Source organism: Anomaloglossus baeobatrachus, chromosome 7 (assembly GCF_048569485.1).
Source record: "Anomaloglossus baeobatrachus isolate aAnoBae1 chromosome 7, aAnoBae1.hap1, whole genome shotgun sequence".
Lineage (NCBI taxonomy): Eukaryota > Metazoa > Chordata > Amphibia > Anura > Aromobatidae > Anomaloglossus > Anomaloglossus baeobatrachus.
Genome location: NC_134359.1, coordinates 16,862,183 through 16,876,430, shown reverse-complemented (window position 1 = coordinate 16,876,430; position 14,248 = coordinate 16,862,183). Strand labels below are relative to the sequence as shown.

The 14,248-nt window shown below is 43.3% G+C and overlaps 1 protein-coding gene across 3 annotated transcripts in view; it reads right to left on the bottom strand.

The window, feature by feature from the left end:
- The window catches only part of WNT6 (Wnt family member 6), a 90,565-nt gene that overhangs the window by 13,683 nt on the left and 62,634 nt on the right, over positions 1–14,248 (bottom strand). For all 3 annotated transcript variants that reach the window (XM_075317086.1, XM_075317084.1, XM_075317085.1), the window contains exon 3: positions 5,063–5,367. In XM_075317086.1, coding sequence (XP_075173201.1) covers positions 5,063–5,367 — 305 coding nt within the window. The remainder of the gene's footprint in view (positions 1–5,062; positions 5,368–14,248) is intronic.

The window sequence follows — 14,248 nt, the reverse complement described above, 5'->3', positions numbered from 1 at the left end:
GTATGTATAGAATCAGCCTGATAGTGCCAGTATAGCACTGTATGTATAGAATCAGCCTGATAGTGCCAGTATAGCACTGTATGTATAGACTCAGCCTAATAGTGCCAGTATAGCACTGTATGTATAGAATCAGCCTGATAGTGCCAGTATAGCACTGTATGTATAGAATCAGCCTGATAGCGCCAGTATAGCACTGTATGTATAGAATCAGCCTGATAGTGCCAGTGTAGCACTGTATGTATAGAATCAGCCTGATAGTGCCAGTATAGCACTGTATGTATAGAATCAGCCTGATAGTGCCAGTATAGCACTGTATGTATAGAATCAGCCTGATAGTGCCAGTATAGCACTGTATGTATAGACTCTGCCTGATAGTGCCAGTATAGCACTGTATGTATAGAATCAGCCTGATAGCGCCAGTATAGCACTGTATGTATAGAATCAGCATGATAGTGCCAGTATAGCACTGTATGTATAGAATCAGCCTGATAGTGCCAGTATAGCACTGTATGTATAGAATCAGCCTGATCGTGCCAGTATAACACTGTATGTATAGAATCAGCCTGATAGTGCCAGTATAGCACTGTATGTATAGAATCAGCCTGATAGCGCCAGTATAGCACTGTATGTATAGAATCAGCATGATAGCGCCAGTATAGCACTGTATGTATAGACTCAGCCTGATAGTGCCAACACTGTATGTATAGAATCAGCCTGATAGTGCCAGTATAGCACTGTATGTATAGAATCAGCCTGATAGTGCCAGTATAGCACTGTATGTATAGAATCAGCATGATAGCTCCAGTATAGCACTGTATGTATAGACTCTGCCTGATAGTGCCAGTATAGCACTGTATGTATAGAATCAGCCTGATAGCGCCAGTATAGCACTGTATGTATAGAATCAGCATGATAGTGCCAGTATAGCACTGTATGTATAGAATCAGCCTGATAGTGCCAGTATAGCACTGTATGTATAGAATCAGCCTGATAGCGCCAGTATAGCACTGTATGTATAGAATCAGCATGATAGCGCCAGTATAGCACTGTATGTATAGAATCAGCCTGATAGCGCCAGTATAGCACTGTATGTATAGAATCAGCCTGATAGTGCCAGTATAGCACTGTATGTATAGAATCAGCCTGATAGTGCCAGTATAGCACTGTATGTATAGAATCAGCCTGATAGTGCCAGTATAGCACTGTATGTATAGAATCAGCCTGATAGTGCCAGTATAGCACTGGCTTTAGGTTATAAATGAAAATCCTGATGATTGGTGCTCTTTAGTTGCTAATTTTTAGAGGAAAAAAAAGAATTAAACTAAAAATTTCAAAGATCCTCCACCCTGGAAATAACATGGATACAACTGGAGACCGCGTGCAAATCAACCGCTAAATACCAAACAAGTAGAACTCTGCAATGAGTGCAGCAACTGTACAGAGCGCGTTCTGGAGACATTAATATTATTTTATGTGTAAAGCTACATTATCCCCAGACCGCTGCTACACAAGGGCTTCAATGCACAGCACAATCAGAGAGGAGTGAGGAGGGAACACCAACTATACCTCGCATGATACCAATGTTTCCTGACTGTCTAAAATCAATCTGTTTCAAATAACTACCAGAGTATAATACAGGAGGTTACTCAGGATCAGTAATGTAATGTATGTACACAGTGACTGCACCAGCAGAATAGTGAGTGCAGCTCTGGAGTATAACACAGGAGGTAACTCAGGATCAGTAATGTAATGTATGTACACAGTGACTGCACCAGCAGAATAGTGAGTGCAGCTCTGGAGTATAACACAGGAGGTAACTCAGGATCAGTAATGTAATGTATGTACACAGTGACTGCACCAGCAGAATAGTGAGTGCAGCTCTGGAGTATAATACAGGAGGTAACTCAGGATCAGTAATGTAATGTATGTACACAGTGACTGCTCCAGCAGAATAGTGACTGCAGCTCTGGAGTATAATACAGGAGGTAACTCAGGATCAGTAATGTAATGTATGTACACAGTGACTGCAGCAGCAGAATAGTGAGTGCAGCTCTGGAGTATGATACAGGAGGTAACTCAGGATCAGTAATGTAATGTATGTACACAGTGACTGCTCCAGCAGAATAGTGAGTGCAGCTCTGGAGCATAATACAGGAGGTAACTCAGGATCAGTAATGTAATGTATGTACACAGTGACTGCTCCAGCAGAATAGTGAGTGCAGCTCTGGAGTATAATACAGGAGGTAACTCAGGATCAGTAATGTAATGTATGTACACAGTGACTGCTCCAGCAGAATAGTGAGTGCAGCTCTGGAGTATAATACAGGAGGTAACTCAGGATCAGTAATGTAATGTATGTACACAGTGACTGCTCCAGCAGAATAGTGACTGCAGCTCTGGAGTATAATACAGGAGGTAACTCAGGATCAGTAATGTAATGTATGTACACAGTGACTGCACCAGCAGAATAGTGAGTGCAGCTCTGGGGTAAGATATAATTCCTGGTTAGTGGAGAATAGTAATGTAATATATGTACACAGTGTCTGTTGTGTCAGTGAATCTGTTTTTTAATGTATACATATGCTTTAATGCAAAATGACAATTGAAGAACTGGATAAAGCTAAGGAGACAGGAAGAAAGGGAGTGAGAGATGCAGAGGACAGAGGAGGAGGTGGAGAGATAGATCGGTGAGATAACACCTAAATGCTTCTCTTATGGAATGCACCTTAGATCCCCTGCAGGCAAAACCCACCACCCCCAGGAATTCTCCATGACCACATGGCTGCTTCTGCCTCCCCAATCCATCGCTCATTGCTAATTAATTCATGATTCATGGAAGCTTCTTCCTTCTCCTGGCTCTTTAATTAAAATACTTTTCTATGATCGTGGATAGGAAACCACAGGTCTCTGAGCATGAAGCCAAAATCCATTGTCCTCGCTGCTGCTCGGTGGCTGTGAGTGACAGCGGGGAATGAGCGCAGACAGCTCTGCCGAGACGCTGCCATAAATCACTATATTATACGGCACTTCTCTCTGTTTTTTTCCATTTGTTTGTTGATGCAATTAAAGGGATATTAGAGAGAAAATGTACAAATTCATTCACAGCTGTAAGTGCAGAAAGCGGGAAACTCCAGCAGTCCATCAGTGGTGCAATACCTGGTCCTCCACTTACCATCCGACATTAGGTCTCTGGGGTTCGTGTATTACCGCTGCCTGTGCACCCACTAAAGCTAAGATCCAGACAGTTTATGGCCCCCTTCACACGTTCGTGAAAAACACGTGCATGTCTTATGTGCCGTTTTTCGGGTCCGTGTTCCGTTTTTTTGTCCGTTTTTCTGGTACGTGTGACATCCGTGTGATTGTGTATGCTAGCCGTGTGTGCGTGTGGAATATCCGTGTGTGCGTGAGATACGTAAGTGTAATGTCCGTGTGAAATGTTCCGTGTGTGTTGCACAATGACGTTGCTATGTGCCCGCTGACAGCAGACAGCGTCGCGCAATGAGAATGACCTCGGGTGAACTTCACCCGACTTGATTGTCATACCGCGGCTCTGTCTGTGTCGCGTACTGATTAGCGGTCACCCGTGAAGGATTCACCGGTGACCGCTAATTCCCTGAGTGACTGAAGTGAGCAGCGCGATTAGCGCTGCTGTCACTCAGGTTACCCGCGGCTAGCTGGATCCTCCACTCGAGACCGCAACTCACCTGTGACTTCATCGCTGTCACTCGGGCGACTTGCTGTCACAGTTGGAGGATTTAGCAGTGGCCGCGGGTAACCTAAGTGACAGCTCAGCTGATCGCGCGGCTCACCTCAGTTGCTGCGTGGAGCTGACAGGAGCGGTGGTGTTCTTCTGCAGCTCCTGTCACCTTCATGTAGCAGAGCTGAGAGCGTCGCGGGACCTCCGTGGATTACGCCGGAGCTGGAGGGTTTTTAAAATAATAATAAACTGGTGAACGAGGGTGTATTTTTTGATTAGTTCAAATAAAGGATTTTTCGGGTGTGTGTGCTTATTTTCTTTAACTTACAGGTTAATCATGGAAGGTATCTCGGGGAGACGCCTGTCATGATTAATCTTGGACTTAGTGGCAGCTATGGACTGCTCCCATTAACTCCTCATTACCCCGTTTGCCACCACACCAGGGCAAATCGGGATGAGCCGGGTACAGTCCCGGGACTGTCGCATCTAATGGATGCGGCAATTCCAGGCGGCTGCTGGCTGTTATTGTTACTCTGGGGGGCTCCTCATAATGTGGAGCTCCCCATCCTGAGAATACCAGCCTTCAGCCGTTTGGCTTTACCCTGGCTGGTCTCTAAATTGGGGGGAACCGCACTTCGTTTTTTTTTAATTATGTATTTATTTTTTTTACTGCTCGATATTGACACGCCCACTGGTGGCTGTGATTGGTTGCAGTGAGACAGCTGTCACTCAGCGTGGGGGCGTGTCTCACTGCAACCAATCATAGGCGCCGGTGGGCGTGGGAAAGCAGGGAATACGAGATTGAATAATGAGCGGCCGGCTTTTTCAAAATAGTAAAAGCCGCCGGAGTTTTTTTAACAGCTGTGCAGCGCCGCGCCAGTGATCGGGGAATGGTGAGTATGAGAGAGGGGGGAGACTGACTGACAGACTGAGAGAGGGATAGACAAGAGAGAGAGACCGACCGACGGACTGAGGTAGATTGACCGACATACACAGAAAAAAAAGATTGACCGACATCGCTTCAAAAAAGCACAAAACGTACACGGACCATACGGAGATGCATCCGTGTCACGTACGTGTGCTCACGGACCCTTAGACTTTCATTGGGTGCGTGTGTGTGTGTTCCGTGCAGAAAACGGACATGCATCCGTGTTTTACAGACAAACGTATCACGCACACGGACACACGCACCTTATGGAAAAACGCATGTGTAACTCCATACATTGAATAACATTGGAGTACGTGTGTCCGTGTCTCCGGTACATACGGAAACGGACCTAACACGTACAGGAGACACGGACGTGTGAAGGGGGCCTATAGGAGTTATTATTCTATCTCACTCCTCTTACTGAAAAGAATCCTTACCAGCCTTCCTGCTTCATTATTATGAAGGTCAATCAAGGTGCGGATATCGCTCTTCCCCTTTTTCCTTTTTGCATCCATGAACTGTCTTGACTTCTCGTAGCCATATTCCACGTCATCGCCGCAGCCCCCCCACTCCCACGCGGATCCATCCGCCCCTGGTCCGATGGCGAGAGGCGGTGGTGGCGCCCAGTTCCGTGTCACTTCACACCCGCACTGCATTAGCTCCCCCATGCTGCAGGCTTGTGTCACTGCATGGATCACTCCGGCCGCCGTTATGGCGTACACAAACGCCGTCTCCCGGATATCTGCAGGGAAGAAAACGAACCGTTAGCTCCGTATCCACAACACAATTAATTTCCTAAATATTCGCGGGCTGCTGACTCCAAATCACGGGAAATGATACATTTTATACAAGCTCGGAACTAAACTGTAGCAAATTGTATCTTCTCGTGTTACGCGATCGCTCCACCGCTCTTGGCCGATGTTCATAAGTTTGTGGGGTTCTTTTTGTTTTGCCAGAGAGGGGACACTGCCAGTCACAGTATACAGATGGGGTAACAGGATACAGACAGAGGCAATGCAAGACTTATTTCATCTCCTAATAATTGCCCTGCCGTCCCCGGGAGACAATAGCATCTGTCACATCGGTCCAAAAAGGAATGAACGTTTGTGACAATTACCACGATTGGGCTCACGGTTTACCCCGGACATTGTATCCAGTAGCGTTTATTGCCTTCACTTAATCACGACTTGTGCGGACGCCCAGAACATTCGTCATTGCAAGCAATAATAAGAATCTATCAAAAGCCTCATTTCACTTCTGCTTCACTGCTTTATGGCAGAAAGCGACGGCGGATCCAAGTCCAGTTCTGGACGATGGGAGGGATGATTCTGTGGCAACTGAAAAATTGAGAATATTTATCTTAAGGATCAAAAGACGAAAAGAAGAGAGCAGATTTATTAATAAGCAAGACCAAAAGATGTCAAATGTATCACACTGGTGCTCACTGTATCAGATAATAGGGGGCCCCTGTGCAAGAAGAGTGTAAGGGCCCAATTCAGTCCAATAGGTTATCATAATGCACAATTCCACCTGCTTAGGAAGTAGAATTGAGCCCCTTATCTTCTTGTCTCCTGCACAAATTGCAACAATGATATGTATCAGAAATGGACCTGATCCATGAACAAAGCTAGATCTGTGATACAATTTGCAACAATATTTTGCAAATAATAGTGCATTTGTATTCCATATTGAGATCACACCCAGTGTGGATTAACCCCGACACGTGCAGAGCGGCAGCATGCAAATATGACGGGCACTAAAATGTATAATATATACATCGTCTTGAGGAAAGAAGGTTTAATCATAACCACAGACGAGGATTCTTTACTGTACGAGCAGTGAGACTATGGAGCTCTCTGCCGCATGACGTTGTAATGAGTGATTCACTACTAACATTTAAGCAGAGCCTGGACGCCTTTCTTAAAAAAATTAATATTACCAGTTATGTATATTAGATTTTATGACAGGGTATTGATCCAGGGAACTAGTCTGATTGCCGGATGTGGACGAAGGAAGGACATTTTTTCCCCATTGGAACTTGTTTGCCACATTGGGGTTTTTTTGCTTCCTCTGGATCAACATGTTAGGCTACGGGTTGAACTAGATAGACTTAGAGTCTCCCTTCAACCTTAAAAACTATGATACTATGATACTATGATATGGGCAAAGACAAGAATGCACAGCATATATAGAAACAATCAAAAAACCTAATAGATAAATAAATAAATAAATGCCTTTTGCCTGTGCTTTCTTCTCCATATTTCCTTTTGGGCACTAGAATTTGTCACTTTTTATTACTGCAACAAAAGTGACACAAAATATTTCATAAATTCTCCCAAAAGAAATGTAGAAAGTTCTGCCCACTCCAGGCTCGCTTTAGGTTTGATACAATGTATCAGTTCTGTGCCTTTAAAATAAAATAAAGGTCAATAGTCAATATTACAGGGGTTCACCCGTCTTATAATGGTATGGCACAGTGCTAGGATATACCATGTCTGTATAATGGCTTGGGGGCTGACCTGTAGGACCGCCACTTATTCTGAGAATGAAGGGGTCACAGCAGAGCTGCATCTTAATAAATGGAGTCCAGCCGCAGCCATGAAACCAATGTGCGGGGAAGGTGGATGCAGCACTGAATCAGCGCTGTCTGCAGACTTCATCCATTGACGATGCTTCTAGAGGTCGGACCTTAACCAAGTTTTTTGGGGTTTTTTTCAGTCTGGACCTGTAATGAATCTTACATCATGACCATGGGGTGTCTGTCTGGGTATTTATCCCTGGTCATGTTGTAAGGCTCATTAAGGCTATGTGCAAATTTCTACACTAAGGCTAGGGCCCCACTTTGCGTTCTCCTATTTGCAGTTATAAACGCACATTTTGGGCTTAATTGATTTCACCAAAGTTGTCTTTTTCAAAAATTTAGCGCTGAAAGCGCATGCGTATTTACCTCGTTTTAGATGCGTTTTGAGCGCTTTTTAAATGCTTTTCCACCTGCGTTTTGACAGATGTGTTTTGAACATCAAGATACTGCTAAATAAAGTTTAAACAGTCAAACAAAATGAAAAAAGAGAAAAAAAAAAGGAAAACATATAGAATTTTAGAAATAATTAAGGAAATAGAAATATTTATTAAAATTATAGCGGTAATATATTATTTATTGGAAAAACAGCAATAAATTATTATTTTTCTTAAATTTAATTGTCGGATTATGTGTTTGTGTAAAGGGACATATGAAATCATTATTTTGATGTACAAAAATCATGGGTTTTGGTAGTCCAAAACGCATGTTTTCTGCACTGAAAAAGTAGATAAAACGCAGGAATTTGAAGGAATTTTGGGTTTTGCAACTTCTCATTGACTTTAATTTTAGCAAAACGCACCCAAAATGGCAAAAACAACTGACATGTTACTTCTTTGAACGCATGGTTTTTGCCACAAAATATGCAAATTCGCAGATGCGTTTACAAACGCAAAGTGGGGTCGGAAAAATCACAAATGCGATTGAAATGGCTGGAAAATGAAAATGCAAGCATTTTGGCATAAAAAAAGGTGCTTCTCAAAACGCACCCAAAAAGCACCTGAAACGCAGGTAAAAACGCAAAGTGGGGCCCTAGCCTAAATCTGGCAGGAAAAACGCGGCAGCAATAACGCACTTGTTGCTGTGTTTTTTTAATGTTTTTTCGGTGCATTTCATTGCTTTCAATGGAGAAAATGCAACCAAAAATGCAGAAAGAATTGACATACTGAAGATTATTTTCTGCACCAAATCTGCATGGAGAAAATCCTGAATGTGTGCACCAGACCAGGGTTCTCATTGACTTTGCTGGCATCGGTTTTGTGACAAATCTGCAGCAAAAACACGTAAAAAAGAGGCAAAAACACAATATGTGCACACAGCCTAAAGAGTCACTGAGGTTAGCAGCCTCCAACAGGTGGCACTTGCAAGTTTTCTTTCATTCTGGGAAGAAATATATATTTTAATATCCCCTATTAACACTCTGTCATTTTTAGATACAATATTCTGTGCTAATTAATATCTAAATTTAAAACAGATTGGACCTTTGTTTACCGATATATGGCATGGATCTGCTTGAGTAATCATTTTTCTGTAGCTCCCACTAGAGGGCGCTTGCTGCATACTGTGTTATAATTGAAATCAACCCACTATATACAATACGCCCCTGAGCTCCCCCTAGGGGTGACCACAGGCAGCCAAATGTTTATCACTTACCTGTGTGTAGATGTGTTTGGAGCATAGTCCGCTAATATTATAACAGAACTTAATGGTGCTGGAGGATAAAGAGTCGCATTAACGTTCTGTTTTCCTACCTCGCCTCTGACTCGCCCCTTATCTGACACTTTGCTACAAACCTACAACGTTCAGAACTTGCTGGGAGTTGTGGTTCTTCGCCAGTTTGATAGTTGCAGGTTGGCGACCCCGGCTCTACGCTTTGTGAAAGGTCTGCAGTCTGCAAGCGATCCTTCAGCAGGTCCCCTAAGGCTAGGTATAACTCAGGAATCAGACATATAGGAAGGCGTCAGGGACATTCCATTCACTTTAGAAACTCACTTTTTTATGTCCATCAAGTATCCCAACGAAAGAAAAGACTGATTGCATCTAAATGTAGAAGGAGCAGTAAGAAGGCGTCGTCAGCGCGGAAAGCACCGGGCCTCACCCTGCGACCAGAGATTCCACAGGAGGTGACATGACCCCAGTGCAGAAAGCAATGCATAGACCCTACACGGTATAGACGCCATTCTCCTATTACCCTGCAACTGAACCACACGTCTTCCTATAGAGCCAGGAGAGAAAAGCAACTGGCAGATAACATGGCGCCTCTTATCTCCTGGAGTTACAAAATGATCAGATTGGAAAACCTTATACCATCTTGCCCCCAAAACAGCCATCAGTATAGGGTCTGTCGACATCACGGCCACCGGATTATTGGTTTATGTATAAGAGTTGCTCCCTACATTTTTCTTTTGTGAGTGTCATGGGTGACAGACAGTCCTGTGGTGTCCGGCTGTAGAAGGTCGCAGCGTTTGCCTACACAAACTGCTCCCTGATCATCTATTCTTCCTGCTGTAGAGTAATGTATCCATTACCTCTGTTTCCCATAAGGACCCTGCGGATTTCCTCACCTTTCAGCTGTTAATCATCATCACTTCCCCTTGTGTCCTTAAATACCCACATTTCCCCTTGGTGTTTGCTGGTGATAGAGTCATATTCCTATACAGGCCTTGGATGCGAGCAGTCGGCTTGTATTCATCTGAAGAAACGTTGTTGTTTGTTGCTGTTCCTCTCCTTGAGTCTTTTAAGAGATAATTTATTCATTCACTTCCCCCTGTTTGTGCTCCCAGTTTCTTTTTTAGAGTTTAGTTGGGTTGACTAAGGGCTCATGCCATCCGCTCCCTACCTAGGACCCAGTTCAGGGTCAGCCAGGGCCAGGTATCCTGCTCGGCGCATAGATGTGAAACCTATCTAGAGTGGTCAGGGGAGCCTGGGGCCAGTGGAAAGTTTGGTGAGGGGTCACCATCTCCCCCTTCCTTAGACACAGGGTTTCCCTTCCCGGTCATCATATACATGGTACTTCCCCATGTGGGACAGTGAGAGAGATAAGTTTACATTGTACTCTCTAGCAGACGTGCAACCAGTGCAATGACTGGAACAGGGTGGAGGAATCAATGTAGCAGCTGGACAGTAATACAATCCTGGCTGCTGCATTCAGGAGAGATTGGAGGGGGGAGTTTAGGAAGAGGGAGACTGATTATTCGTGAGTTGCAATAGTCCATGAGAATGAATCAGAGCAACAATAACAGCTTATGCACAGAAAAGATCGGATTCTGGAGATGTTTTTGAGGTGTGAGTGATTGGACATAGGGAGTGAAGAAAACATCTGATGTACTGTATTATGCGTGCAATGATGATGGCTTCCAAGCTGCAAACCAAAAGAATGCAGCTCTGGATGTGACTGGAGTATAAGGCACATTTTGCAGGAGTTTCTGCACCAAATCTGCATCTCTTGTAAGGAAAAACGCAGCTGCAAAATGTCACGTTTTGCGTCATTTCTCAATGCGTATTTGATGTGTTTATATGCATTTTTGGCACGTTTTTTTTTCATTGCACGAAACTTCAGGATTCTCATTGACTTTGCTGCCATCAGGATTTGCTTTCAGTTTTGTGACAAATCTGCACCAAAAATGCATAAAAAAATTGTTGCAAAAATGCAACGTCTGCACACAGCCTAAAGCGGGCTTTACACACAGCGACATCACTAGCGATATCGCTGGTGAAAGCACCCGCCCCTGTCGGGCAAATCGCTGTCCGTGGCGCACAACATCGCTTACAACCGTCACATGGACTTGCCTGCCTAGCGACGTTGCTGTGACCGGCGATCCGCCTCCTTTCTAAGGGGGCGGTCTGTGCGGCGTCACAGCGACGTCACTAAGCGGCCGCCCAATAGAAGCGGAGGGGCGGAGATGAGCGGCCAGAACATCCCGCCCACCTCCTTCCTTCCGCATTGCCGGCAGCCGCAGGTGAGCTGTAGTTCGTCGTTCCCGCGGTGTCACACGGAGCGATGTGTGCTGCCTCGGGAACGACGAACAACCAGCGTCCTGCAACAATCAACGATTTTTTGAAAATGAACGACGCGTCAACGAGCAACGATAAGGTGAGTATTTTTGATCGTTAATGGCCATTCGTTGGAGTCACACGCAACGACATCGCTAACAATGCCGGATGTGCGTCACAGAATCCGTGACCCGGCAATATATCGTTAGATACGTCGTTGCGTGTAACGGGGCCTTAAGACTTGCCATAACACAAGACCAATCCAAAGTATCTGCAAAGTTAGTAAATTTCCTGGAGAGATGGTAAATGTAGCCGGGTTCTGTGGTTCCGGCTGATGCAGATTTGCCGCTGGAGCATTTGCAGATCTTAGTCCCTCCGTGGTTGAGATGTTGGGGGTTATTTTCCTTACCGCGGCTTTCTCGCCTGCAGGCAGGAATACGATTATTGCTCCATTTTACATAAGTCCTCGGCTTTACTGCTTAGACATGTTCCCCCGGTGTTGTAATGAAGTAATTATAAATGCTCCAAGACAATGTGTGGGTTTAATAAAGAAAGAGAATGTTTTCTTGTCTGCCGTGTGATTTACTGATACCTCGAGGAATAGTGCGAGTATCGGACGTGTGGCGCTCCTGTCTTGTGGTCTCCATCTTCCTCCGTGTCCCACATCCCGGAGTTCACGCGGAGGGGTTCATCATGGCTCCTCTTCACCATCGCTTAGCCACAATTAGGGATTTGCAGCCGTCTGACGAGTGATGTCTTAATTATTGATTTTTGAACTTGGGGCGATTAGGACACTTTATAAGGTGAGGTGGGATAGACCCCTGATCCTAGGGGTTAATGTCGCCCGTTCCTCCAACCAGGGATAGTAAAGTGTTCCTGCGTTTCCTCTTCTCTTTTCTCCTTCACTGCCCAAATTATAGTATTATATAAAACCACCAATATGTGCACAAAATATACCGCCACACAGTACACGCATAATATTACAATGTAATAGATAAATAATGCCGTAATATACTGCATGAATAATACCAACATTGTCTAAATTATACTGCCCCCAAAGGGCATAAGCACACTACAGATTAATGCTCAAATAACACTGCCATATAGTTTATAAATAATACAACCATATGGTGCATAAAATATACTGCCAAATAGTGCACTCATATCACTACTATGTAATGGACAAATAATACTGTCATAAAGTGCATGATAAACAGGTTGTAATGCCCAAATTATACTGCCATGCGCCTTATCACGTATTTGAAGAAAAATATATTTAAGGGATATATTTTTAACAACCATATACATAAATAATATCACAATGTATGCTGAAATCATGCTGCCACATAGGCTATAAATGATATCACCATTATCACCATACAATGCCCAAAATATACTGCTACACAGTGCATAAATAGCACTACAATAAACTCAAATAACACTGCCATATAGTTTATAAATAATACAACCATACAGCGCATCAAATATACTGCCAAACAGTGCACACATATAACTACTATGCAATGGACAAATAATACTGTCATAAAGTGCCTGATAAACACCATGTAATGCCCAAATTATACTATCATATACATAAATAATTCTACAATGTATTCTAAAATCATGCTGACACGTAGGGTATAGATATCACCATACATTGGCCAAAATATACTGCTACACAGTGCACAAACAACACTACAATAAAATGCTCAAATAATACTGCCATACAGTGCCTAAATAATACCACTTACAGTCCAGTCAAAAGGTGCATAAATAATACTGCAGCATAATGGACAAAAACTGTCATAGAGTGGCTGTGAAACACCATACTGTGGCCAAAATTATACTGTCATACAGTGCACAAATATTACTACAATATAATACTTAAATAATACTGCAATATAGGGTGTAAATAGTATCACCATACAGTTTTTAAATAATTCTTCCAGACAGTGCATACATTATAATATAATGTCCATAGAATACTGCCATTTAGGGCCTAAATAATATCACCGACACTCATACAGTGCACATATAATACTATAATATAATGAACAGATATTACTGCCATATAGTGCCTAAATAATACCACCTACAATCACACAGTGCACATATAATACCATAATATAATGGACAAATATTACTGTCATATAGTGCCTAAATAATACCACCTACAATCATACAGTGCACATATAATACTATAATAAAATGGACAGATATTACTGCCATATAGTGCCTAAATAATACCACCTACAATCATACAGTGCACAAATAATACTATGATATAATGGAAATATATTACTGCCACATAGTGCCTAAATAATACCACTATATGGTGTTCCATATAGTAAATAAATAATACCACAATGTAATGGCCATAAAATACTGGCCATATAGCGCCATACAGTGCCCAAAAAGCACTGCTAGTGTCTAACTAATAATACCATGGTTGTATAAGGCCGTGTTCACACTTCAATTTTGTTCCCATTCATTGACAGCAAGCACAGATCCTGCACACGGTAAGTGGTCATTTCCTTGGCACAGCCGCGCCTTCCCTGCACAGATTCCTCCTCCGCTTCCTCCTCGTGTAATTTACCTTTACTTTGACATCAAAATGAAATCCTTTCATTGGTAGAAGCTTCAGTTACTAAAAATACCGCAAATTATTGTTTTTGCTACTTAATGAGGAGGAAACGGAGGCCGAGAGCGAGCGGCTCCCACTGTGGAGTCCAGCGCGCCGATTGTCACCGGTCATGTGTGCACTGACCCCACCGGGGGGTGCTCCACCCCGAATACCTGTCCATGTCTGGAAACCAAGAGGCAGATGAGAGCAGAGCTGTGTTCAGCATCTGTCATGTATAGTTCTATTATTTACGCCCTGTATGGCGGTAATATTGGCAGCAGAATTGTTTACACTCTATGCAGCTGTATTATTTTGGCCATTATATAGTAGTAGTTAAGCATATGGCAGTAATACTTGGACACAGTAATTGTATTGTTTGGGCACCATATGGCAGTATTATTTATCAATATAAAGCAGTAATTTTTGGGT